Below are 26,912 nucleotides of genomic sequence, written 5' to 3' on the forward strand. Positions count from 1 at the left end.
TCATGTAGAAAGCTAGTTCCCGAAAGAAGAGGCACGTCCTTGAAGCGCCCGAGAAAGGCGTGGCAAGCGGCTCACGGCAAGTGTGCAGACTGACAGCCGGACAGTCACGGTATTGCTAAAGCGCGATAATGCGTTGATAACAACGCGCGGTGCGGGCGCGTTCCGTTGCGCAGCCTTCTGTGCTTGAAACGCGGAGGCAGTGCGCTCATGTTGTCACACACGGCTTTCTCTCGGCATTTATTATTTTTTTTTTGCTTGCTGTTTTTGCGCGTTCCTTGCGAGCTCCGTTCAGACTATACGATCGAGCAAACTCGGGTAAAACTTGTGCGAGCGAGAAACCTGCGCATCGTGCGTGGCACCCCTTTACCCGCCGTGGTTGCTCAGTGGCTATGGTGTTGGGCTGCTGAGCACGAGGTCGCGGGGTCGAATCCCGGCCACGGCGGCCGCATTTTGATGGGGGCGAAAACACCCGTGTGCTTAGATTTAGGTGCACGTTAAAGAACCCCAGGTTGCCAAAATTTCCGGAGTCCTCCACTACGGCGTGTCTCATAATCAGAAAGTGGTTTTGGCACGTAAAACCCCAAATATCATTATTAGTGGCACCCCTTTTCACATTTTCGAGGTTGATGATACGCAAATCGGCAATCTCTCGAAATCACAGCCTCATGAGCACCTGAAGTACTTTTTTGCCACGCTTCCATACTACCAAGTCATAAATTAAGTCATGTTTTATTTTTCTTATATTAGCACAAGAATATGGTTTTATGACTTTTATGACAACTACTAGGTCTCGCTGTGAAGAATGACTTAAAGTGCGCCTGTTTCGTGCAGCCCTGCGGTGCCATTCGCCATTTTGCTCTATTTGTCGTGAAGGAGGAGTGATTCATCATGACTCATTTCTCCTTAAATTGTATTTAACTGTTCATTATGGCTGTTTTACGCCTTGTTTGGCTATAGTTGTGTGGTCATTATTGATTATTGTACCGTGCATGTAGAAGTTCAATTAACAGATCAATGCGCCGTATGCCACGCTTGGAAAGCGTGATGTTCTTTGTGAGGTTACCATCTTGCATGTTCCACGCGAATTGATCGATTGTAAATTGAACTAAAGGTAAACAATCAACACGCATGACGCATACAAGACGGACAGCTCCGACTAACGTTCTGCTATACAGGGTGCCTCAGCTAGCGTTAACCATGTTCTTCAAGCTAAGACATAGAATACACGAGGACGCAACCGATGGTATTCTTTCGCCGGTGGCGCTCCGCACGAGGAGGATTTTTCTCACAGTCGAACTATCGATGACTATAACAGATTAATTAAGGAACTTCTTGAATACTGTATTGAGGGCGCCGATTTCGACTCAAAAGTAGTTATTCTCTTTTAAGAGAGCGTGAACGCGTCAACTATGAGAAGAGCCGCACGACTACGAGTACACGCGCTGCGACACCAGTGGTTCCTGGCCTTGTGCTCTGAAGAACTTGCTGTGCTCAATGACTTTGTCCTCCTCCTCCTCAATGCCTCTGCGCACGGCATTGGCTTCGGGCCTCACGCGGTAACGATCGCTCCCAGGTCCCGGTGACTTACACCAATACGCATGCCTCGCCACTTTGACGTGGCAGGTTACTTCAAGTGGCAAGTTAACTTTTCCGAGCAGTGTCTGGGACCGCCGGTATCTCGGGCCGTGGACGCGTAATCATCCGGCTGCTTAGGTATTTCGCGCGTTTCCACTGTAACGCCGAAAAAAATCATTACGCCACACATTACGCACTGAAAACAGCTAAATCTGGTGATTTAAAACACACTTATCACTTTTGTATCGAAATTCGCTCCCTTAATGTAGTAATAAAGGATTGTTCATTATTCTAATCTAATTATCTATATTTGAATTACGAAAGAAAATGTCATCCTCGTGCAGTACGCCACTGCTGACAGAACATAGCTAGTTGCGTCGTCGCATACTCTACATTTTGTTTTTAAGAACTTCGCTAACGCTAGCTGCGACACTCTGTATATTCTTTATGACGTACGCGAACCCATCTGTGCGCTTTTTATTCAAAAACTGGAAACGCGCCAGCCTATGCTCGAAGAAACAGATGATCAGGGATGACGATGGCTACGTACATATGAGAATAATGATGCACGTTAATAGCACTGGCAATGCGTATATTTCGCGCTTATACAGTGACTCATCTTCACTCAGGTTATATCTGTCCGTTGCAATTCATCGCTTTATTGGCAAATGTTAACCAGATATGATACTCTTTTGCCGGTGTAGTCCTCGTATGAAAGAACATAGAGTTGTCATCATCAACTCCCCAGACACCGACCAGCATATGGCTTCATGAAAGACGCTTGCAACACTTGGAAGTGTTTGTATGAGTAAAACCACGCAAAACCCCTCACTAGAGTGTAAAAGTTTAGTTTGCCCGAGAATCGCCTGATCCTCCCACACCCCGTATTATATTCGAACGTATATTCGGTCGCGCATGTAGCAACACTAGGACTATGGCAAAACCTGATGGAATTGCTTCGTAATATGTCTGAGTGCATCTGGTAGTAATTCTCTCCAAAGCCCATAACATGCACAGAGACCTAAGAGATTGTCCATAATTCCTCTTCTTGCAACTTGAAACTTCATGCAAAGACTTGTGCTGATCAGAAAGCAGATGGGAATTTTACGCACTTCGTATACGACCCTCAAGAGGCGGAGAATCACTATTCCGTAATCTTCTTCAAAGCACCCGCCATAGCATTGGCCCACACATTGCCTCTGCTGCACTTTACGAAATACGCGGGGCAGGCTTTAGTTCTCCTGAGACAGAGGGAAAACGTCCCTAACGCTGTAGAGCGCTTCCAGTCACAGTCGGAGCACCGGTGTGTCAGTGCTCTAAGTCCCAATAAAATTAAAAAAAAAAACATTTTCCTCTGATAGGTAGCATTTGCGGGACAATGAACTCCAAATCGACTTTTGCATATTCTCGCGTGACACTATACCAGTGTTCTTTTAAGCAAAGCTTCCATAGAGGCAGCGGGGCGCCATTTATAAGAGCTGTTGCAGCGGGATAGCGCGTAGTCAAGGCTGGCGTGGTTCCGGTGCGTATGCTAACGGTGTGCCCTTTTGCCCATTCTACTAGGTTCCACGTTCCTCCTAACACGGTATGAAATGATGGTTGTAGAAAATATAAAAAGGTCACGCACCTCGTTCGCCAAAGGCATGACGCGTAAATATAGTTTAATTCTCTGGTGCCAAGAGAAAGTGGTGAGACATCGGTATTGACGTTCGTCACCACGAACTGCGAGCTCCCTTTTCCAGGTGAAGCGCAAAGGCAATGCAGTGCGCAGCGACATTATGAGGAGGGCATTCAGCGGAGTTAATTCGTCCGAGTAACGCCTGGGACCGCTGGTCCGGGGGCACGCAGACGCATAATCATGCGGCTATGTTCATATTTCGCGTGTTTTTTTTTTCTTAAAACGCTGAAAAGTTATTGCACAAGACAAAGCACGCTGAATGCGTCCGAGTGAGGTGTCTTAGAACCCAATTATTAATTTTCTATCAAAATTTCCGGCCACGATTGAGTACTTAAAAAATTACTTAAACGGTATAATCTAATTATCGATAGTTCAAGTATGAAAATAAATCTGACTGGTGCAGTACGTCACTGCTGACAGCATACCATTAGCTGCGTCCTCGTATGTTCCATATATATATGTTTAAGAGCTTGAATAACGTTAGCTAGGAACTCGTATCGTTGTATGTATGTATGTATGTATGTATGTATGTATGTATGTATGTATGTATGTATGTATGTATGTATGTATGTATGTATGTATGTATGTATGTATGTATGTATGTATGTATGTATGTATGTATGTATGTATGTATGTATGTATGTATGTATGTATGTATGTATGTATGTATGTATGTATGTATGTATGTATGTATCGTTCTGTTCATGTGGATGTGTCTACAAATAAACTGAGCCCCTCAGTTCCCGCTCGTGGTGACACACATGCACGCGCACACACAGAGATAGAGAGAGAGAGAGAGAGAGAGAGAGAGAGAGAGAGAGAGAGAGAGAGAGAGAGAGAGAGAAAGCGAGAGTGAGTAAGAAATCGGAAAATAAAATCCATGCTTGGTGTGGGAAGCCTTTCGAAGCAAAGCAGTCCGCTGGTTTTACTCATTGATTACATACAACAGTAGGTTTTTACGCACCTGGGCCGGAAGTTTGGCATTTTAAATGCAACTTCCCTGTTGGTCTTATGGGTAAGGAAATTGAACCACGGAATTTAACAGTTAACTGACAGTGTTTTTTATTTTGCGTTTTATACCGCGCAAATGCTACAGCTAGTTGCGGTTTTATGCAATAATAAAGTTGGTTGAGTCTGGCAAGCAGCAATAACCTCCATGCACAGGCTTATTTGTTTTTCTTTGTTGACGGAAGAAACATTGTCTCTAGGGTGATTTCCAATTAGAGAAGTGGTAAATATATACATTGAGCTAAGCAGTGAATAAAGATATTTTTATTTCAGCATGCGCCACTGAAAACAGGATGAAGACAGAAGCCTCCGTTGGATTACTTCTACTGCTCGTAAGGAAACGTTTTGCAAATTGTGGAGTAGTCCGAGTCATATAACAACCTTAGTATTAAGTGGCATGAGGCAGGCATGCATTTTGTAATAAATCTACTCTGACACTAACTTAGGGCAATATTAGGAAAGACTTCGCGAGTCTAAATTTACCAACAGAGTAAAGCACATTGCCATCCTGTGGCTCAAGATTAACCTAGATTTCCACCAGGAAGCCAAGCCTGTCTTGCAAATTACAAAGGCCATACTGCCAAAATAAGATTTTGCTTTCCAGAGAGAGAGAGAGAGAGAGAGAGAGAGAGAGAGAGAGAGAGAGAACGAGAATGTTAAATGGAAACTGATGTTAGCCCAGCTATATGCATGGGCTTGATACTTTCAAGGCGCAAATATTTTTTCTCTCTATTCATGAAGTGTGCTGGGTACCCCACTGCGTTAGTAAACTTCAAAAGGCTGTTGCATAATAAATCAGGCTGTGTATTCATTTCTTCGAGAAGTCCATTTACGTGAAATAAGCCTATGGCTGAAGGTCACCGTGCGGACCCCACAAAATCACATGTGCAGCTTGCCAACCCTTACAGCATCGTTCAGGACGATCGCTTTCAGAGAAGCTGCTATTTATGTCAGTGATCGGATATTCACAATTTCGTCATAGTTAATGGGCACTTCGGCTTCTTTCTTAAAGCCACTGAGCCACCCTAAACACGCTGTTTCATGATTATAACTCATTCTGCATGTAGATAAAAAAAGAAAAGAAACGGGGTACGGGTGTGAGCGAAGCGCGAGACACAAGTGGACGAAGTAAGGGAAGCCCTTGCCGAGTGAAGACATGTGCGAGAGCTTAGGCCATGGGTGTTCGTTTATTATATTTTTGTTGCCGTCAAACGTGGTAATCGCTCTTTCGAGAAACCATCACTTTGACAGAGCGTCTTCGAAAACTGAATGCAACTACTGCGAGGGCTAGCGTCTTTGTGCAAACTACTCTTCCGACAGAAGCGTAGCACATCCCCGATTCTGAGGCTCGTGAAGTCAACAGGCACGTTAACTTTTTGAAATGCCATGAAGCTTAGCTGTGCCAGCTGGACAACGTTATACTCGGCATTACGGAAGACGACGCTGTAGTAAATGAGCTTCAGGGTGCTGCCAACTACAACGAGATGTTATATGCTATCTCTGGCGTCGATTTTTTTCCTGGAGCTGCGCCAACAGTCGGCAAACATTAGCGAATCATTGATGAGTGTGCAGTTTAATTACTAAGCGACAATGATCAACAGCAGTGACGGGCAGGCTGCAGCGTGGCAAGGCCAAGTAACTGTGCCGCGTTCCTTGTCAGTCGCGCTCCCGAGAGTTCAATTGCTTACGTATGTATGCTCGTTACTTGTGCTAATGGCAAGAACTTTGAGATCACTGCAGTGCGCCGATCCGCCAAAACGACGCATTGCCACCTATAAAAAAAAAAAGGGGGGGGGGGGGAATCGGGACCGAAACTCCCCACTGGGCAATTGTCGCATGGAGCGCAGCATCCATTGTAATCAGTACTGATGAAGCATATGCTCTACCCTTTAAACAAAGACTGCCGTATTTTAAGAGATAAGCAGCTACAAAGAATATCTCGCGAACTATGACGATTTCCATAAATGAACTCATTTTTATCGCCTATCTTGTGTTGGGTAGATTGAAGAAATTATTTTTTTCCCCGCATAATGGCCTGTCGACACCCTTCGCTGTGTTTCCCGCGCTTACCTCACCCGAACTAGCTGCTGTCTGTATTCTAACTGCACCCAAATAGAAACGGGCCAAGCGTCTCAACGCGCTCGTTTACCCACGAGAAATTTATACTGCTGCTCTACGCCGCTACTCGATTCATGCGCCCATGGCGGAATGGTTTGAATAGCGGTCTTCTCTATTAGACGTTGTGTGTTCGAATCCTGCCGTCGGATAATCATAATGGTCTTTATGTAATTATTCAAAAAACAAAGTCTAGAAAGTTTACACATGAAGCCATTTGAAGCCAGAAGGGGGAAGTTTTGGTAAATCCATGTACTAACCATTTTTCCCAAGATGGCTGAACCACTCCTGTTGCAGCTCCCATAGACACTGCCGCCAGAGTTCCCTGTAGTAATTATTCTATAAAGCTCTATGGTTAGGGCTTTGGGCGTATGTTTTCCGGTACATGGTGGCTTCCTGGCAGCATATCGCGTCGGAAGTTTTTGCGCCCACAAGCAGGTGGCGGTAAGGGTACAGAAGTTTGTGTATTCACAGAAGTTAACCTATTCACGCCTAGATGGCGCAGCGTGGCCTGTGGGACACAAAGCGCATGAACGAAATGAATGGGGCGGAAAAAAAAGTAACCCTGGGTTATTTTCTGCCCATATATTCTGCCATATAGCGAGAATGCTACGCATTAACAGTATTGGTGGCTAGCGCGGGCGAAGAGCAACTAGACCACGAACATTGAGTTCCAAACGAAGACTAACTTTTTGTAGAGAGAGTTCGGGGGGGGGGGGTCAGTGCGCCAGAAGTCTAGCCTGTCAGACGCATAACCTGGGGCCACAGAGTGGCGCTATGAACCAGCCATACAAACGCGCGCCAGATGTTGCGGCGTGCGGATGGCGTTCGCTACAGCACCCCAGTGAGCTGCCGAACGTTGCCGGTCCAGTCGAACGGGCACAGTATTTTGCCTCCCACTGCGGGTGCGCCGCACCCTTGTTAAAGAGGAAGTCACGGTTACTTCGTTCGTTGCTCTGACCGGAGTCGCCGCAGCTGCGGGCATGTCTGGTCAGAGTTCTCCATATGTGCCAGTTTCACTTGGTCAGTAGAGGCCACCTCGCGTCGACCACGAGTCTCCTTGGTAAATTGCTTGTTTGTGCGGTGGAGCACATTGAACGGCCTGGCCGTACGGTGGTTGCAGAGGTCGTTGCACTGCGTTATGCCAAACAGACATATGGGAGCGCGACCACAGTTCGGAGTGCATATAGAAAGGTCACGGCGCAGGCTGACGAGGTGGTGTGGCACGAAGCTTGTCCATGATGCACCGCAAGCGGCTGGAGTAGTCGCCTGTAGCAGCAGGTATTTCATCTCCACAGCGTGCGAAAAATTCGTCAGGTAATCGCAGTGTTGTTCCATACACCAGCTCGGCGGCGCTGCTGCAATTTCGGCTTTCAGCATTGCGCGGATGCCAGGAAAGGCGAGCGGTAATGCTTCTGTCCAGCTGTGCCCTTTCGACGCGATAAAAGCTGCTTTCAGCTGGTGGTGGAAACGTTCTACCTTGCCGTTGCTCTGAGGATAGTAGGCAGTAGTTCTGATGTGAAAGGCATCGATTAGTCGTATTATGATGTTAAAAAGAGTAGATTCAAGCTGCCTGCCGCGGCCAGTCGGCGTGGACGACGTGCCGAAGCGAGCCACTAAATGGCACAGCAAATCACGGGTGATTGTGTCAGCGTTGATCTCTGTCATAGACATAGATTCATCCCAGCGTCTAAATCTGCCCACGCAAGTGAGTAAATACGACTGATCATTACAAAGCGGTAGCGGTCCGACAATGTACAAATGCACATGCTCAAATGGAGTGTCTAGCGCTGGGAACCCTGTCAATGACGTCACGGTGTGGTGCTGGAGTTTTCAGCGTTCACAGGCGATGGACTCTGACGTCCACTGTCAGTCGTCTCAATTTATACCAGGCTAGGCGTATCGTGCCGTCACTAGCTTTTATCTTGCCCGAATACCCGGTTCTGGTAGCTTGTGCAGCGACTGGAAGGCACTACGACGAAGGCCAGAGGGAACAAAAGGACGAGGGTTGTCCATTGACACGCCGCAGCACACTCGGCCTTTTCAGCAGCACACTGGTAGCCATTGCAATTCCAGTGCGTTTACTGTTTTCAGAAACTGACTCAGTTCTTGATCTGCTTGCTGAGCTGCCAGCTGCTCAGTAAGCTCACTTTCTTCGGAAAGGCTAAGGGCGTTGATAGGACTGCACAGTGCACGTCCAGTGACTCGGCTTGCACGCCCCAAAGACACTACCTTGACGTTTGCCTACAAAGATGCCTCTTCAACTTGTGGTACTCAGCATCGGAAAATTATTGCACAGCGGCCAACAGCCCAGATGCTGTCCTACCTTTTGTCACTACATCCACCCAATTTTCCACAGGCGCCTGGACAAACACTGCTGTCACGCGCTTTGAAAGCGCCCGGCATTAACACCAAACCTTTTTAAGTCCGACCAACATTTAGACGACTTTAAAAGGCTAACCTCGAACGAGTAAGTGGAGTGGCAAGCTTGCCACCTCGGTCGAAACGTCAGCAGGTGCCAGATTCGATGCTGCTATCAGGCGCCTCGGAAGTGGCGAGATGCCCTCATTCGCTGACGAGCCCTAATTAACTACGGCGATGTTACGTGGCCGCCGCGTTCAACGGACCACTCTGAAGTCGACCATCCATACACACTGGCCATGCAGCACCTGTAGCTTAGAGCACGAATGGCATCACCCCTGCGCCCTCCGCGGTAAAGCAACAATTGGGGGCACGTTTCTAAAAGTACCGCACCCTTCCACTCTTCCACTGCTGCCATCCAAGCCAGAGAACCGCAGTGAATCGCGTAGAGTACGCTGTTCCGGCTGCGCAGGAGGCCTTGTAGCGCCCATCGACGCCGCAACGCGGGGACGCTAAGGTCGGCGCTCTCAGTCGGCGCCTTAGTGCCGTCTGCGAAAGACGAGGCGAACAAAATTGCCGTAATTGAATGTGGTTATACCAAGTTTGCCAAGCGATAGCAGGGTTTTACTTGCTTTTGGAAGGGACACAGACGCTGCTTGGTACCGTCAGCAACTACAGCATATACAATTGCACCACAAGAAAACACACAGACGTTGCTCGTCGCGGCAGCAGCAGCGAGCAAATTGGCCTCCATGCTGCGTCTCGTTTCAGCGTGAAGAAAGCGTCGAAAGCAGAGGCAATACGAAACTACCAGCACTCGGCGCACTTTGCACATATCGCAGATCACCTTCGACATATGGACGCCTATGCTGCGCACGCAGCAGCCACCGGTAGTGGCTGGCTAAGTCGCAGTTTCACGTTGGCTGAGCTTGAAAGTCAGATTTACGGAACCAGGCTTTTTCTGGCTTTGTACCTCGAGCAGTAGAGCTGTCGCTCTAAAGAAGGGCAGGGTACTGAGGGTGCTGAAGATGAGCTCATGGCTCCTGAAGGAGAACGTGCCAAACAAAAGACATTTTATTGTTCTGGCGAATCCAGGGGGGGTTATTCTGTAAGAGTCCACCTAGTGGACTGTCCATTTCGGTCGCTGCTGATTGGATGCAGCTGTACGAGAGAGGAGAAGACGAGTGGCCCTAGCCAATCAGCAGCGCCAATGGGCAGTCCACTAGGTGGACTCTTACAGAATACCGCCCCAGGTCGAGCTGAGAGACAAAGGCAAGCAATAATAATAATATTTGGGGTTTTACGTGCCAAAACCATTTTCTGATTATGAGGCACGCCGTAGTGGAGGACTCCGGAAATTTTGACCACCTGGGGTTCTTTGACGTGCACCTAAATCTGAGCACACGGGTGTTTTCGCATTTCGCAAAGGCAAGCAAGTACAGTCATCGTCGCAAACACGCCACACGATCATTTTAGCAGCCACAGGATCCACGCAGCCATGCACTCTTTCTGGCCCCAAGTGCAACGTAGCGTTCACAGAAGCACATCATGCATAGCCAAAATTCCCGCCGACGAGAAACGAACCAAGCTACACAATGCGGGTTGCTTCTATGGCTGCGGAACGCAGAATCATGTCGCTCAATTTTGCAGTTCCCCGCAGCCGCATGTGCATTAAGTGCCAACACCGACACCTACAGTACTTTGGCAATTGTCAAGTGCCGTTGCAAGAACCGTTACACCCACTGAACCTGCAGAGCTTGCTGCGCCTGGGTTAACTCCGCCAACTGTTAACACAACCTCGACGCGTGAGACATGAGTCAAGTCTGTGCTGCTCCATAGTGGTCGATTTTGGGCGGAATGCGGACACCAATTACTCATGAATGGCTCGTGTGATGCTAGGCAGCGGCAGTCAGGGCTCGTTCACTTGCACCCACGTCGCCAGTGCCTTGCAGAGTCAACAAGTGGGTATCGCAGAGCTCTCGTCGGTGACAATTGGTGAGAATTAACGAGCGCTGTGTGCCGCTGCCTAGCATCACACGAGCTATGACTCGTCAGCGTCCACATTTCTGGAATTGCGTGTGCGGAAGATTACAGCTCACTTATTCGGTTATTACGAGTAACCACATGCGCACAGCGGTTTATCCACAACACGTCACGAAAGGGCCCTTTCAGAAGTGGACCGCTTACGACTTCGGAGATGCAGAGACCGAATGGTACTGGGTACGGGTCACGCAAAACATGCCTTTCACAACAGAGGTCCGAGCTCTTCCGAAAGGACAGTGACCACCATGAGCGTCACCGGTCGTTCGCTTGGCCCTATTCATGGTCGCAAGCGGTCTACTTCGTTATGCAAAAAAGTGAGGTGTGCAAATAGGACACAAGAGAAGTGGACAACACGAACGCCACGTTCGTGTTGTCCACTTCTCTTGCGTCCTATTTGCACACCTCACTTTTTTGCATAATGAATCCTTACCAACTAGCTCAGCTTTCTGTCGTTCTAAGCTTCATTTCTAGTACGCTGAGCCTTTTTCCATGTTCCCCTACTTATCTGTACAATCCCGGCGTTCGTGTCGTCCACTTCTCTTCTCTTGTGTCCTGTCTGTACGCCTCACCTTTTTTGCATAATGAATCCTTACCGACTAGCTCAGCTTTCTGTCGGTCTACTTCGTGTTGGTGGGCGGCTGGACCTTCTCAACTCCTGTACTGATATTCAGTATTCCATTCTTTTGCCTTCCACCCACAAGTTCACCGCAGTCGTCGTGCAAGCAACTCAACTTCGCATTCTTCATGCGGCGTCAGACTTATGCTCACTGATCTTTGGGAAAGTTTAGGCATATTGAAGATTCGAATGGAAGACAGTAACGAATGTGTTATTAAAATGTTTGCCCTGCGTGAGGCAACGGCTGATTGCAGAGTCTGCCCCAGTGGCATCTTTATCGCCAGAGCGGATAACAGAGGCGCACGCGTTTTCATTTGTCACAACTGACTACTGCGGATCACTTCATGTCTGTACAGGCGACTCACACAAAGCCTACACTTGCTATCTAATTCGAGCTAATGCCAGATTCGGGTGTGGCGGTCACAGTTCTTGCCCTTCATTGGATGGTGAAGCGGCGAGGTGTTGGGACAATGGGGCACTTGGACAACAGCCAGACGTTCCGTCACTATGCGCCGAGCTTCAAGACACTCATCCCTACACTACAAGACTATGTCCCCAAGCTCGCATTCAGTGGAAGTTCATCGCAGAATGAGCTCCCTGGTGAGGTGGACGGCGGGAGGGCCTCATTCAATCCACCAAATACGCTTTGAAGGGGCTGTTAGGCAGCAGTAGCCTCGACCACGAGAGACGCATGACGAGTTAGCGCGAATTTGAGGATGTAATTAACAGCAGACACCAGAGGTACCTTGAGGACGACCCCAAGAAGCTGCAGACTTTGCAGCCAGTCCACTTTCTGCTTGGAAAACAAGTGAAACAACAGTGGAGACAACGACTTACACTACGCAACAACGATGTACTCAGTACAGGAAGCGTCTCACCATGGAACTTTAGTGAAGATGGAAACACGCATAGCTATTATTGCTCTGATCAGCACACTACCGCTCGGCCGAAGTTTTCCGCAGATTCAGGTCGGCGATGTTGTGTGACTGCGCTGCACTCTGGATGAGATGGAGTAGCCACAGCCTGATCCATCTGCCTTGGAACCGGCCACGTGGTCAACCACCAAACACAGAAGTTGTACATATTGGAAGCTACGAGATGATTTCAACCACTTTCTTGCCCTCCAAGTAGGGGAAGGAGCTAGTCCGTGCCAAGTAAAGACATCTATGAGAACTTAGACCACGGGTTTTAGTTTATTATTATGTGTGCCTGCAGCTCTGCTATGGGATATTCTGTTAGCCGTGTTTCATTTACTTACACTTACACGTCACACTTTCCATAGAAGGTAACGTTCAAAACGATTTCACAAGATTAGCTGTATTGAAGGCCATAACACTAGTAAATTAATGTTCACGTTCATGCAGCGTCAGCAGTGAGAGGCAACATTCATGCATAGTCAGAGATACCATTTTAGAGCATATATGTTTGTATCTTACGCCGTTCTAGAGAACTGACGTAGGCGTCTGCGCAGGGATCTAGAGTAACAAAGGATGCTTTTATTTATCTTTCTAGGTTACTGCAAAGGAAGGTGAGTTACAATTATTGTTGCTTATGCGTGTTCACTAGTGAAGAAATACAACTGAAGACAACGCCATTTCAGTTTGGGAGTGCACTTCAGCTAATCGCACAGTTTCTTGGCATTAGAGTTCACTACCGCATATTACCTTTGCGGGAACGCTGCAGCCCCAAGAGCCCACGAGTCGGCTACAGTTGCAGTGATTATTTCTCGGTGCAAGCCGGGACTAGGCGCCATTAAACGCCGCCTCCTCCGTTTCTACAGAACACTACATGGAAAGCAAATAAAAATGCTGTTTGCTGCTTTGAAGAAAGAAAGATAAATTCTAGTGCAATAAATACCCAAAGTATTAGCGGAAAGAGTAAAATCTTTTACAAAAATTTACGAAACTCAGAAAGCTTAGAAAAGTCAAAGTGTGAAGTTTACAAATCCATCAATATGCACCAAAACGAATATCGCTGTTGTGTGAAATGTCTCCGGAAGAGCATCTAAAGCGGTAAAAGTTTATATAGGCATATATAGTTTGCATGAATTTGTTACAATGTTTACAATAGTTTCACAAAGCTCTACCTACATAGTAATGGCATAGTTCACAGCGGTGTGCAATGCATCAACCTTGTTCGCTGCACATCTATTTATTTGTTCTGTTTTTTAAATCGTTCATTTTCAAGAATTCTTACAAAACTATTGATGGCTCAAATCAAACATCTTCTAGATGTTTTACCGTTTTCCTTAAAATGCAACAAACCACTTCAAAGTGAAACATCATTTTTATCCAGGTTGTATATCTTTTTTAAGTATAGCCGGTAAATAGTCTTGTCCTTGTGTTTCCTTCAAAGTAAAATAACGTTCCTGCTATTGTTAGTGGTCATAATCGTAATGAACCAAGCCTGACAAGAAACCGTCAGCCGAAAATGAAATGTAGTTCACTAAGCTGACGATATTTTTTATTCTGGTCTGTGTCCACACAGTCGTGCTCGTGCAGCCGTATTTATACTTTGCTCAGCTCAGTCTTTTTCCAAGTTGCACCTGAGGTTTACCGAGAGATTCGTGTGTTTTTTTTTTCAAGGAAGGAAAATAAGGAGCTAAACTCAGCCATAGCTCGGCCCATTCACTAATGAGTACAATCACTGATACTCACTCCCACTTCACTGCGCTAACGTGACGACGAATATATAAAGAACGGCTCGAATGGACGTAAGTGTGAACGGCAGTACCGGTGAATGTTAGGGCACATTAGTGTGAGCAGGAATCAATGTCGGTGAGTGCGAAAGAACATGTGCACATGAGTTACTCTCTGCGAGTGTTAGTGGATGTGGTGTGAGCACAAGTGACTGCCTGTTACTGTGATGCTAGTATGAACGGGAATAATGTCAGCGAGGGTGAATTGATGTGTGTATGAACGTAAGTAACGGTGAACGTACTCTGCGTGAGCGTAAGAGTAAGAAAATGTCGATGAGAGTGAGTCGATGCAAATACTAACATCAGTGAGGGCCGGGAAATTTGGGTAAGCGTCTGTAGAAACCCGAGGGAATTCCCCTCAGTGTGAGCAGATGTAGGGATGAACACGAGTACCGGTGAATGTGCGTCGACTCGAGCATGAACACGAGTAGTTTCTGGAGAACGCAATAGGATTTGTGAAAGTGGCTGCCCGTGAATGTAAACTGATATGTGGGTATGAAAGTGAGTGAGAGTGGGTGGGTGAGCATAATCGGCATGTGGGTGAGTTTTAGTGAAACTGAGCGCCGATGGGGGAGAAGGCACTTGAGTGTGAGTAAGTGGCGGTGTGTGTGATTAGTTGTGAGCTTATAACTTAACACAAGTTCGGGACGGAATTATTTAACAAGGTCTGCAAAGTTAAGCTAACAGTGACTTTATTAATAATGTACTGCTAGCTACGCAAAATATGGTTGCACAGGTGTTTTATGCGCTTTGATAGGCATAATTTCGGAGAAGAATTGGAGTCGGCAGAAACATAATTAAAAACTTCAGAATTATTCTTGTTACCGTAATTTTGTATATGCTGATACTGCACATTTTAAGATCTTATTTTGAGACAACTTCAAAGGGTTTCATTTTTGGAGCGCAACTCAGTTCCCAGATTTTTATCTTATTATATGAGACTCATTCAACTGATTTGGCGTTAAGGTGCATAGATCTCGACAAACTTTCAAGACTGTATTCACAGCGCTGAACGAACAATCATCGCTCGCCATTTCCTGTGCAGTGTGAAACATATTCTTTGTTCAAACAAATTTACACTTTGGGGGCTTTGGCAATGGAAAACTGAAGAGGATTATTAGTGGCGTTATTGCTTCATGCTATTGCAATACCCAAATCGCCACTCTAACCCTTAGAGGAAGCTTCCTCTTCCAGAAACGGCACGTAACCGAACCGAGGGCGGAGACGCCACGGTGAAGTTTCCCCACTGGAACGTGGCCACGTCACGTTTTCACACTGTGAACTGTGGTCTCTAATTTTTATTGGTACAAGAGGGTCACATTGCGTTATAATCTAACCAACAGTTTGGCGCAGAAAGTTTCAAGAACCGTTCTTCCTGCGAAGCTGGCCTCATCAAATATACTGTGATCATCAAAATCTGTGATGTCACGTAGACGTATGCCTGGGCCACAATGCCTGCATGGGAGAACTTGTGTGTGCCAAGGGAACACCTCGGCCGAGACGGTAATAGAGAGGCTCCGCTCAATGGCCTTTGGGGCTGAACTTGGCGCTTCTTCCAACAGTCAGTCAGGCGACCTAACCACTAGCCACAAGTAAATTCACTATTCCCACCACTCAAATACCAATAAAGCTCGCATACCAACAGGCACGCAAAGCAGTGCAAAGCCGTCCGTTCGGGACTGAAAATCGGAAGCCGTAGAAAAAGCAGCATGTCTATTTTTAACAATAGAACGGCTGCTACTAATGAATTCCATCACGTCAGTGTGTAATAGGCGTAGCTGTAAATGACCTCTAGAGTCAGGCTTGAACACATGATTGACACTTCGAAGCAAACCAACAATCGATGTGGATTAGCGGGCTCACGGCTGCACAGCGAGCTTTTGTATGAGCTACGAAGAGGACTTCGAAAGGCGGTCAGGCTGGCGCTTTTTCTCTCCTTTATAGGCAGTCTGAGCATTATCAGAGACATCTTTTGGTTGGAGGGGAGAGATATAAATATCTCTGTTGGAAGTGTGAATGCACGAAGAAGGCCGCTTAATTTGCAATTTCGTTCGGGATGAGGTTTATGCTTGTGTAACGGAAGTGAGTACAGCTTCCCCATTCTTCTAAGCCGGCATGCCCAGAAACCATGCTAATAATGCTGGAAATGGTTATAAATGGTAGCCGAACACGAAGGGCGTCTTCATCTACTTCGCCAGTAAATCCACAGGCTTGCTAGCAACACATAACACTTGCGGTGCCCTTAAAGATTGCAGCAGAAGATATGAAATAGTGACGTGGAAGCAGGCAGAGGTCACGCCGTTAAGTAAAATGTTCGAGTGGTGAACAAACCCTGCTATCGCGACCTGACCTCTTCAGGACTGCACTAGGCCGCCTGTCAGTAGCGACATTTTCAGCGCGCGAGGCGAGCGATTTAAACTGGTCACGCAAATCCTGGAGAGCCAGTTGTCATTTGTTTATGGCATTTCAAAGCTCCTCAAAGGGCAGTGAATCACTTGGTGCGTCGCCGTACTGCTGCTGATGTGGCTTTTCCTCTGCAATGGAATAATTTATTGCCGTAGAGCGATTGCACACAATGAACCAGTGCAATAAAGGACCTACACTTATTTGGAACATAATGCCCGAAATCTTAGGCAAAGCAATACACATATTTACATGTACTTAAAAATATAAATAGTTTATACTCTAACATCACGAACCTCTCACGCCGCATTTATTTAAAATTTACATGTAATCGGAGCTCATAAATTTAATATAGTGAAATTCTTCAGACTTTGGATATATTGAATATTTTGGCGAGACTTGCCAATCGAAGTAATATTTACTGGCGAAAGCCTCAGGCAAGAACAGGTCTAAGGTAAACTTTACCTTTTGTGCAGAACAATGTCTGACGCTGAAGAAATCGGGATGTGCATCTGTAAACTTAAGTGGCATTGATGGCAGTTTAGGGCATAAAAAAGCAAACCAAAACATCCAAGTCTGTGCAGCTGTTGTCATTATTTCAGGTAAATAATACCATTCACCTTCCGAATGCAACAAGCAGCACTTTCACAAAAGCGTCATAAAGATCCTTTGCCGAACCATGATTTTATTCTGTTGTGAAAGCATTCGAGTCAGTTGCAAATATATTTGCAGGATCTGAATGAATCCAGATGCTTACTTAAAATGCGGATATGCTTGATATGACAAAAATTTCACTTTGTGGCTCTCTGTATCCAAAAAGTGCATTGAGGAAATTTCACATGGGGGAAAATTTGACCATATTATTAAGCCGTTCAGAAAACATTTCAGTATCACGCTTCTCAGGATTTCGCGTATAGGTAGGGTCCATAGCTAATCAATTGATTTCAACGAAAGCATCACATTCTTCTCAAAGTTTTGCTCTTTATTAATTTAATCTTTGAATGTGCTCATATATACTTATCAATTACTGCTGTCAACCAATTCATCACGGTGATTTTTGGACACGTGCCACGCACAATGCTTACAGAATTAGGCAAGCACATACAATTTTAGATCTTTCCCAAAAGTGACTGAACAAGCCTCTCGGTAGGTTGCGTAAAACAGCATAAAGAATGCAGCCCATCCAACGAGTTGCAGTATGTATACAGCGAAGTCTTGTGTGCGTGCATAAAGTGTCAAAACAGGAGTACACACACACACACACACACACACACACACACACGCACACACACACACACACACACACACACACACACACACACACACACACACACACACACACACACACACACACACACACACACACACACACACACACACACACACACACACACACACACACACACGCACACGCACACGCACACGCACACGCACACGCACACGCACACGCACACACACACACACACACACACACACACACACACACACACACACACACACACACACACACACACACACACACACACACACACACACACACACACACACACAGCAGCAACAACCTGCCAATAGGAATTGTACATTTGTGCAATCGGGGAAGTTTGTGTAGCTAGTGAAAGTGCATCTCGAACGTTACTTATCAAAATTGCGACACTTATTATCCTTCACTGTACTTTGAATTTACAGATCAGTAGCGTTAAATTTTGCTCTAATATCACATGCCGAACATTGCATCAGATAAGGAACGCATTTCCCGCGCCGCGCTCTAACTGTTTTTGAAAGCGCTTGTAAAGGGTCAGCCAGCTATTTAGATGCAATTTGCCCCGATTCCCGAGCAATGTCATGTGTGGTCCATAATATGAATCAAGTATGCGGCGATCAGCATTGCAATACCATTGTACTTTTGGTACTTCAAGTCCTCACGACATCACTGATTCAAGAGATTCGCTAAAAACTGACATGACCACGGTAATGTCATCGTCCATTAGGCCATGTAGGCCAAGGCGAATATTTGTGCGAATGACTGCGATCGACGTAATAGCATCGGCGAAGCAGCACTGCTGTCGTAATAACGATGGTCCGCATCCTAATTGTTCCGATATATTACGTATTTCAGTGTATTATTGTACGGTTAGTACGTATCCTGTGCATAATACGCCGGGGGGAATTTGTATTCGTGTTTGATATGAACGGTCTTCCTTAGATAGTTTCCAACGATTGTTAAGCGGCTAATTTCTTCATAAAACGACCTTTTTTTTCACCCTATTATTTCCCTCATACCAGCCACCTTACGCTAGGTCTCTTTGGTTCCTGCCGTATGTCGTTTCGGGCCATCGCAAACTACACTTTGCAGTGATTTACACGTGCCTCATTCCACGTAAAAATGTCTTGAATTAAAACGACAGCGCGTACACAGGCGTCAGGTTTCACTAGACACAAACGCAGCGCCGGAAGTAGCAAAGAAATATTAGCCTTAGCATTGACCCTTGCATGCGTCAGGTGGGATAGCCTACAACTGGCTGATGAAAGTATGAGTGTTGCAGTTTCATTCATCTGTCTTTGCGGCAGCCAGCGCTCATACAGTATGCTACACTGGACCGCCTTCGGCACCGGTTGCGTAATAGCGCAAGAAGTTTTACTATTTCTTCGCGGCAGTAAAATGAATCACTCACTATACAGTCGGCCTCGCCATCATACAATACAAACCTCGCCGTACAATCATACGGTCATGGCATCCACAATTGCTTGCAATAGAAAAGCATGTTTGTCCATCTGCCTTGTAATGTTTTCAGGAGTCCAAACGATGCTGGATAGCCAGTTACCGACGAATATTTGCTTAACACTGATTCATTCCTTCATAATAGTCATCTTCATAATATTTGTATTTATATCGTCGGGGGCGATTAGGACACAGTTGCTTACGTTATGTTGGTTTGTGATTGCAACTTCAATTCCGCTATGGGATTTAGCGTCATTAAATAGTTGCAAGGCATCACATTCGGGAAGGAGCCGTCAAAGCTCTCTTGGAGCCCTTTATTAACACAGACCTGGATGCCCATGACGTTAGGGCATTGGCCAACGTCGCTGGCATACCATGTCTGAGAACAAACTGGTGAGTAGCCTCTGTCTCCTTGACGATTCCTATGCTATTAGGGTGACAAGGTGGCGCGGATTGCGGCTGCGTGAAACAGGCTTTACAGTCGCGGCTTTTAATGGGCTCTTCGCACATCGTCGTCATCATCATCATCTTCACCTCCATCCTGTTTTGCGCCCACTGATGGATGAAGGGCTCTTCCAAAGATTTCGAATGACTTCTGTCTAACGCCAGCTAACACCGTACAATTACATTACATTATGGTGTTTTACGTGCCAAAACCACTTTCTGATTATGAGGCACGCCGTAGTGGAGGACTTCGGAAATTTAGACCACCTGGGGTTCTTTAACGTGCACCTAAATCTAGGCACACGGGTGTTTTCGCATTTCGCCCCCATCGAAATGCGGCCGCCGTGGCCGGGATTCAATCCCGCGACCTCGTGCTCAGCAGCCCAACACCACAGCCACTGATCAATCACGGCGGGTGACAGCGTCCAACGCCGGCAAGCTTCCTTAGTCTATTACACCGCCTTATTCCCTGTCGCCATCCACTGCACTTCCCTTTACTTAGCGCCCGTTCTGTAACTCAAACAGGCCAATGGATATCTGCCCTACACGTTACATGGCCTGCATACCTATATATTTTATGCTAATCTCAACTAGAATAACGACAACCCCCTGTTTGGTTTCTAATCCGCAACGCTAGCTCCTGTCTCTCAAGGTTCTGGCTGAAGTTATTCCTTCCATCACTCGTTGCTCGGTCTTTGGTTTCTTCTCAAGCTTCTTAGCCTAGACGTTTCAGTTTATTATTGTCACATTGCAGTTAAGGTGAAGAACACAGTAGCGAAAACTGTGAATAACCCAACTTACTCTTTATTGGGCGCACCTGTGCCCAGCAAAGCCCCTAACAGTCGAGAACAACGATAGCAGTGAGCACAGTCTGCGACAGTCGGAAATTTGATCTGCGGGTCAAGCGCATGGGCTTTTATGCCCGACTCGTCGAATGTTCCAGGCTCATCGTTTGTGCCCGCGTGCCTTCCAGAGAGTACTATGCAATTTCTGTCATGCATACATCTGATTACACAATGTTCGGCGAGAACATACGCCACAGATAGAACCAACGATAACATTCGAGTAAGTTCCGAATCATGCAAGCACGCGTTGCGCTGAGAGATAACTTTAAGTCCCCAGCGGATGAAATGCAGTCCGATAGAAAAGAATAAATCAGTATGTTTGTTAATATGTAAACACGGGTGCGAGGCAACGATAGTACACTTTTCGTTTCAAGGACAATGGTAAGATGCTCGTGATGGCTAGGTATAATGCTTGCCGCTTGCCCCCCAACTCATATTCTAATACAGCGAAGCTGTTAGCCTCCAGTTGGTCGGCGTTCTTCGTGTCTGCGTCCATAAGCAAAAACGTGGGCCGATCCAGGTGGCAGTGCAGGGCCAGAAGCAGTGCTCGTAACCCCGTAAGGAAGAAGCTTCAAGCAGTCAGCGAAGTGAAGCGAAAAGTGCATACATTATTTAGAACAGCATGTACAACATACACAACAGCACACGTTTTAATAAAGAACAAGCACTAAACAATTATCCGAACCACATAATTCATCATAGGGCACTCCTCATAACAATGCGAATCACGTGGCGCTCCTCGCGTATGTTTTCCGGTAAGGAGTATACGGTTGGGCAAGCTGCCACTCCGACGGCAGCTTCGTACATAAAAGAAGCAGCCTAGCAACTGATTTCAGGGTTGTTGCAGCACTACTAAGGGCGGTGGCGTGCCATCAGAATTACCATTACTTCCATTACTATAGTTAATCTAAATTACCATCCCTACCATTACTCTAAAACGATAATGCATTGCGTACCCCCTCAGTAGTTGTAACGGTTGTTTTCAACAGCTTCGCTGGACATCTACTTTCGCAGCGCCGGGACGGCGAATTAATTTTATCTTCTGTAGGCTTGCCTTCTCGTGATCCAGGCGCACTATGATTTATTTGTCTAGACAAAAGTAAGTTTGCACAGATTCTAAAGGCTGTCTACCAATCGATAATTTTTGTTCTCTTGCGAGCCCACTGAACGATTACATTATTGAACTTGGTCTTTGGCTTCACAGATATTACTCTTCAGACTTCTACACTTCCTCAGCTAAGGTCTTGCATTCTGTCATTTGGTGAACGTGATCTCTAGCATTACTGAACAGTACAGTGTCATCTGCGAATCTCAAGTTGTTGACATATTTCCCGTTTATCCTCAACCCTATTCCTTCCCAGTGTGAATAAGCATTGAAGAGACCGTGTCTCTTTTCCTGACGCACTTCATAAAGAGTTTTCCCAATTATCTGGTGGAGAATGAAGCGTGGGTATGGAATCGTGATATATGTTTATAAATAAATTGCCGTCTAATTCCCGTAGTGTATTGTTACGCCATGACTGCTGGTCATTTCTACGGAGTCGAATGCCTTTTAGTAACATATAAATGGTATATAGTCGCCCCTCGCCCCCTCCCGCTCCCTATCCTTACCATGACTATTACCCCTGTGCTCTGCCCCTTTCCTCTGAGCAGAGTGGCATGCTAGAACACCATTACCTCATACCGCGCCTTCTACATTTCCTCAGATAAGTCCTTCCTTTGTGCCCTGCCTACGTTCTTAAATTTAAAAATCAGGCATTGTCAGTGCCCATAGATAGTCGACACCATACGGATTTGAACATATAATGATCCACAGGCCGTGCACTGTAGTTCTAATAATACCGCAACGAACTGTCCGGCTCTCCCTTTATACTGAAGTCGTGCTCCTCACCGTGTAATTTCGCCATGCCAACGAACTTTACCTAAATTACTGCTCTAGGAGCGCACCTCCCTCACCAGAAGTTGGTCATTCGCAGTTTATGCAAATGCGTTCGTTCAGATAGTGCCGTTTCTGCTTTCATTCATCTTGAATGCATATGTGCTTAAACTTAATTTTTAGATCAGTTTGCAGCAAGCTTCCCCTTTCACTCTTATTGCTTGTAACGCTGTTAAATGTATTGACATGGGAATAGGCAGCTTCATTTTTTAGCCAGCACATAGACTAAATATAATCAGTGTGCTGCAATTAAATAGGAGGAATTTTCTTAGCAATCCTTGAGAATTGTAGAGATAGAGATTGAGCTCTTTCAAGGCATTGTGTTTATTAGCAATCTTGGCGTTCACAATATGACAGGTTTGTACAATGCCACCTGAATTCGGCTAAGGCGGTCTTGTCATCAAAGTACTTCGCCACACATATAACGACATCTTCGTCTGCGATAGTTAAGAAGGCTGTGGCCTCCGAAATTTATTCAATGACTTGGTCGTTCTCGGAGTCCTCATGGCGCGCGAAACTAAGGACGCATGCGTTGCTTCATATTTGAATTTTAGTTTATCTGCAGCCATCACCAAGAAAGGTAATGCTGTGGATGACCAGCAACAAAAAGAAAAAGCTGCTTATGACAGCTGAGGAGACCTCGTCACCTCGACACTCAGCAGCACCCGGAGGATTGCTTAAGAATGCAATACACTACGACAGCACACAATTCAATGCAATGCTCTTTCATGCTGAAGGTTCTAGAAATTAGATATGTGCTTAAAATAAATCGAAAGAAAAGAGAGAACAGAGCTATAAAACAGTACCATATCATAGATTTTAAAAAAGTTCAATGCACACAAAACAGAATTTTGCCACCTGCTAACAGAAATTCACCACCAGTGGGTTTCTATTTATAACCTTCTCAGTTCGATTATTGAAGCATTAGCCAAGTCGATGTTTCTTTTTTTCATTTTACATGGGGTTCTACATTGTGGAAAATCAGAACTGCAGCTTTTGTTTACCATAAATTTTGAAACAATTTATAACGATTCACTGTTCCAATTTCCGTGTATTTATAAGTGGTTACATTTTCTACTTGCTTGGCTAACCATATTACCAGGCCATCATTATTTGTTATTGCGAGTTTGTACCGTCGTCAGAGTTGATAACTGTGTATTGAGTAAGTCGGAATATTACTGTGCTTCTGAAAGACGTCCACTGTGGGCGCAAGGATAACAGCTTTGGATATTAGGCGGATTATACTTTTTTGTGTGAACGCGTAGTTCTATTCAGGCTTCCGCTCGTTGTTGTTACCGAAATCAGAAGTCCACAGCTATTCTGTGGTAGGAAGAGGACATTCTGTAAATTTATGTTGACAGAGATAGCAATTTGAAAAGAGTGGCGGCCCAGTATACCCACGATTCGAGAAAATTTAACGACAATGTACTAAACATGGTCATCCCGATTCGTGTGTTCACCAAAGGAATTTTCCAGCGTATTGGCAGATGGTACTAGATCTATCTCACTATCACTTACGTTAATAGGAGGGAGATTAACTGCTTTGTCGTGTGGACGGAACAGGACTGCTTCGCTTTTAATAACGTTAATATTTTGGTAATTATGAGCTTCCTTGTCACTTAATTTAGTTCGTGCATTGTTAGCTCCTAATGTTATGTCAGCAGCTGATTGGCAGACAATAAGAAAACTAGTGTCGCCCGCGTTAGTTAGTTACATTAGTTATTGCATTCATTTAAAGTGCAAAAAGAACAAAACCGAAGATGCTACCCTAAGGAACGCCCGACGTTAGTGGCTTATTTTCTGAACATTCACCTGCATTCTTAACAAATTGTGACCTATTTTGCAATTAATAATAAATAAAGAATTTGCGACTCCATCAATAATGTAATATTCGAGCTTATTTTAATAAATCATCGTGATGAATAATGTGAAATACCTTCGTAAAGTTCAAAAACAATACGAGTACCATGCTTTGGGATTCAAAATGTTCCAATATATACTCCTTTTGCTCTAGAAGAGCAAGCTCGGTCGATTTTTTTTATATATATAAGGCATAATAGGCCAGCTTCATGAGAATTTGCCAGCCAAAGAAATATGTCAGACGTCTTAAGATAGCCTTTCTAAACCTTTAGAGAAAATAGGTAAAATCAACATTGGCTTCAATTTAGCTACATATGCCATTTTTAATACCTTTTTTAATATTTTTCCGTCACTTTCACATTCTGCATGTTGCATGAAAAAACTCCTGTATGAAACTTGAATTGAATATGTGCGTGAGAGAAGGTGCTAGAAAATCAACGGCGTGTTTCACAGGCTTTATTTGGAATCTTGATGCATAAGTCGTCTTACTATTGCTTAAGTCTAAAAAGTAAGCCACAATTTCCCTTTGTGAAATAAGTTTGACAAAAACAGTTGATGTATCTGGAGTCTGCGGTAATAGGTATTAGGTAGATAGAAGCTTCAACTTCCTCTGCTTGCGACGACAAGCTGACAAGTTCACTTTGTTTACGAGTTATTTCTGCGAAGAAGGTGAACGCATAAGATGTGCTTACGTTGTCCCTAGTTTCTGTTTTCATCGTCCCGCACTGTATACATCGGCATGTCCCGCGACGTTTCGTGCCGTTTCCCTTGAACGTAGTCTCAGAGCAGCCAGAGCAGTCGCCGAGGTGGTAAGCATGTTCGCATTCATACATGTCATGGCACGCGCATCCTCTGGAAGAGTTTCGCCACACACTTTGCATCGGTACAACATTCTAACACTACTGCAGCGGTTGCAAGAGCGTGGAACTTGCAGGAGCGTAGAGTACTTAGAAAAAAATTCACCGACCATTACGATACTCTCTAATGCGAAATTTGAGCGCAGCTCTATACGTGTTTTCATTTCGCGATATATTGGGACAAACGATCGTTGAAAATCTGATATGCGGGTCAAGCGCGTCGGCTTTTATACATGACTCATCGAAGGTTCCAGTGTAATCGCTGGTGCTGCTTGGCTTCCAGTAAGTATACAATTTGTGTCGCGCATACAATCAGACTACAAAGCAATCGCGAACCATGACAACCGAAACAAGCGCGAACGAGACCAAACCAAGGTAACCAAACAAGCGCGAGCGAGAGCTGACGAGAAAAGGCGATAGTACGAAACGAGCGGTCCGGTTGAGACCAGATACGAGTACGCATCGAGTGGTCGGGCGGGTCCTCATGAAACCAGTTTTCCGCGCGCACGTCACTGAAGGGGCCACTCTCATTGGTCTCCGCCGTTCGCGGCTTGTGTTATTCACCTGCCGCTCTGCGTTCGCTCTTTCATCTTTCGCTGTTTTGCTCGTTCGCTCGGTTACACTGCCGTCGCCTACGACGCTCGCCGCAGGAACGGGCGACTAAGATCTGCGCTCGAAAACGAAAAACGATGAATAAAATTGTATCGAATTGCAATGTATTGTTTGTGTTGTCGGTCCTGTATCAGTTCCTGTGGCTGCCGCTGAAGCCTTCAGACTGGCTTTTAAGGCCCGTGAAGTTGCTGTGTGCAACTTTTCCTGAAATCCCCCATAAATTGTGTGCTTATGGAAATAAGGGCAATTCAATTCAAAGATGGACGTTCCGTCACCACCACCACCACTTCCGCTCGTGTGACTAGCCATAGCTCGATTCAAGGGGTGTGTGTTTTAGCAATGTTGCCAACACAACACAGAAAATCCGTTAGGGTCCAAGTATAATACGTGACGCCGCAGTGTTTAAAGAATTCGGCTCCGAGTTGAACATTACCCTTTGCCTGCTTAACATCACACCGTGCGGGTGAAGCCACCTAACCAGGAGAAAGCGGAGAGAATCATACACGATGCTTGCTTCATGAGTGGCTGATACTTATGACCTTTTGCAGTACATGTGGCATGCTTGAAGCCCATTGGCCGATGCTCAGAGGTGACAAAAACTGCTTGCTTAGTCACTTCTTGCGCTACCTATAGGTTCCTTTCCACCTGACAGATGATGCCTGCGAAAGAAAAAAACTACTATGTAGTCGACAGTTCAGTAGAATACAGACTGGTCAGCTAAAGTCTAATCTAGGACTCTAGTGCAAACTAAATGGGGTTTTGAATACGTATCAATTGTTAACAATGGCTGGAGAGACAGAAATAGTTCATTGACTAGACATTACAAATCAATCACTGTGGTAATTCCGACAAAACAACTGATGCCCGCAAGGCACTAGGGTCTTGAGTAGTCTTTAGCGCATAAGGCAAAGTATTTAAATGCATTTATTCCGGGTGCATTGCGGCGCTACTCAACCACGTGCATGAGGATCATACACATATTAGACACTTCTACAGCGTCTGTGAGCGATTCCTGATTGCCAAATTAAGGAAGCCTAGCAAGCTGCGTGGGTTTGAGTATAACCACAATATGGCGGTGGGTGCGCAGAGCGAATTTGTGACCGAAACAAACCAACTTCTTTGACTGTCTTTTGTTGATACGT

At 45.6% G+C, this 26,912-nt stretch overlaps 1 protein-coding gene across 3 annotated transcripts in view; it reads left to right on the plus strand.

The window, feature by feature from the left end:
• Positions 1-3,060: 3,060 nt before the first annotated feature.
• LOC142578057 (uncharacterized) overlaps positions 3,061-26,912 on the plus strand; it is a 77,211-nt gene continuing 53,359 nt past the window's right edge. Inside the window, exons 1-3 of one of the 3 annotated variants that reach the window (XM_075687474.1) lie at positions 3,061-3,160; positions 4,535-4,593; positions 12,909-12,924. In XM_075687474.1, the coding sequence (XP_075543589.1) occupies positions 4,555-4,593; positions 12,909-12,924 (55 nt within the window). In that variant the 5' untranslated portion in view covers positions 3,061-3,160; positions 4,535-4,554. The remainder of the gene's footprint in view (positions 3,161-4,534; positions 4,594-12,908; positions 12,925-26,912) is intronic. The other 2 variants (XR_012827146.1, XR_012827147.1) reach the window with 2 other exon arrangements.

Source organism: Dermacentor variabilis, chromosome 4 (genome assembly GCF_050947875.1).
Source record: "Dermacentor variabilis isolate Ectoservices chromosome 4, ASM5094787v1, whole genome shotgun sequence".
Classification (NCBI taxonomy): Eukaryota; Metazoa; Arthropoda; class Arachnida; order Ixodida; family Ixodidae; genus Dermacentor; species Dermacentor variabilis.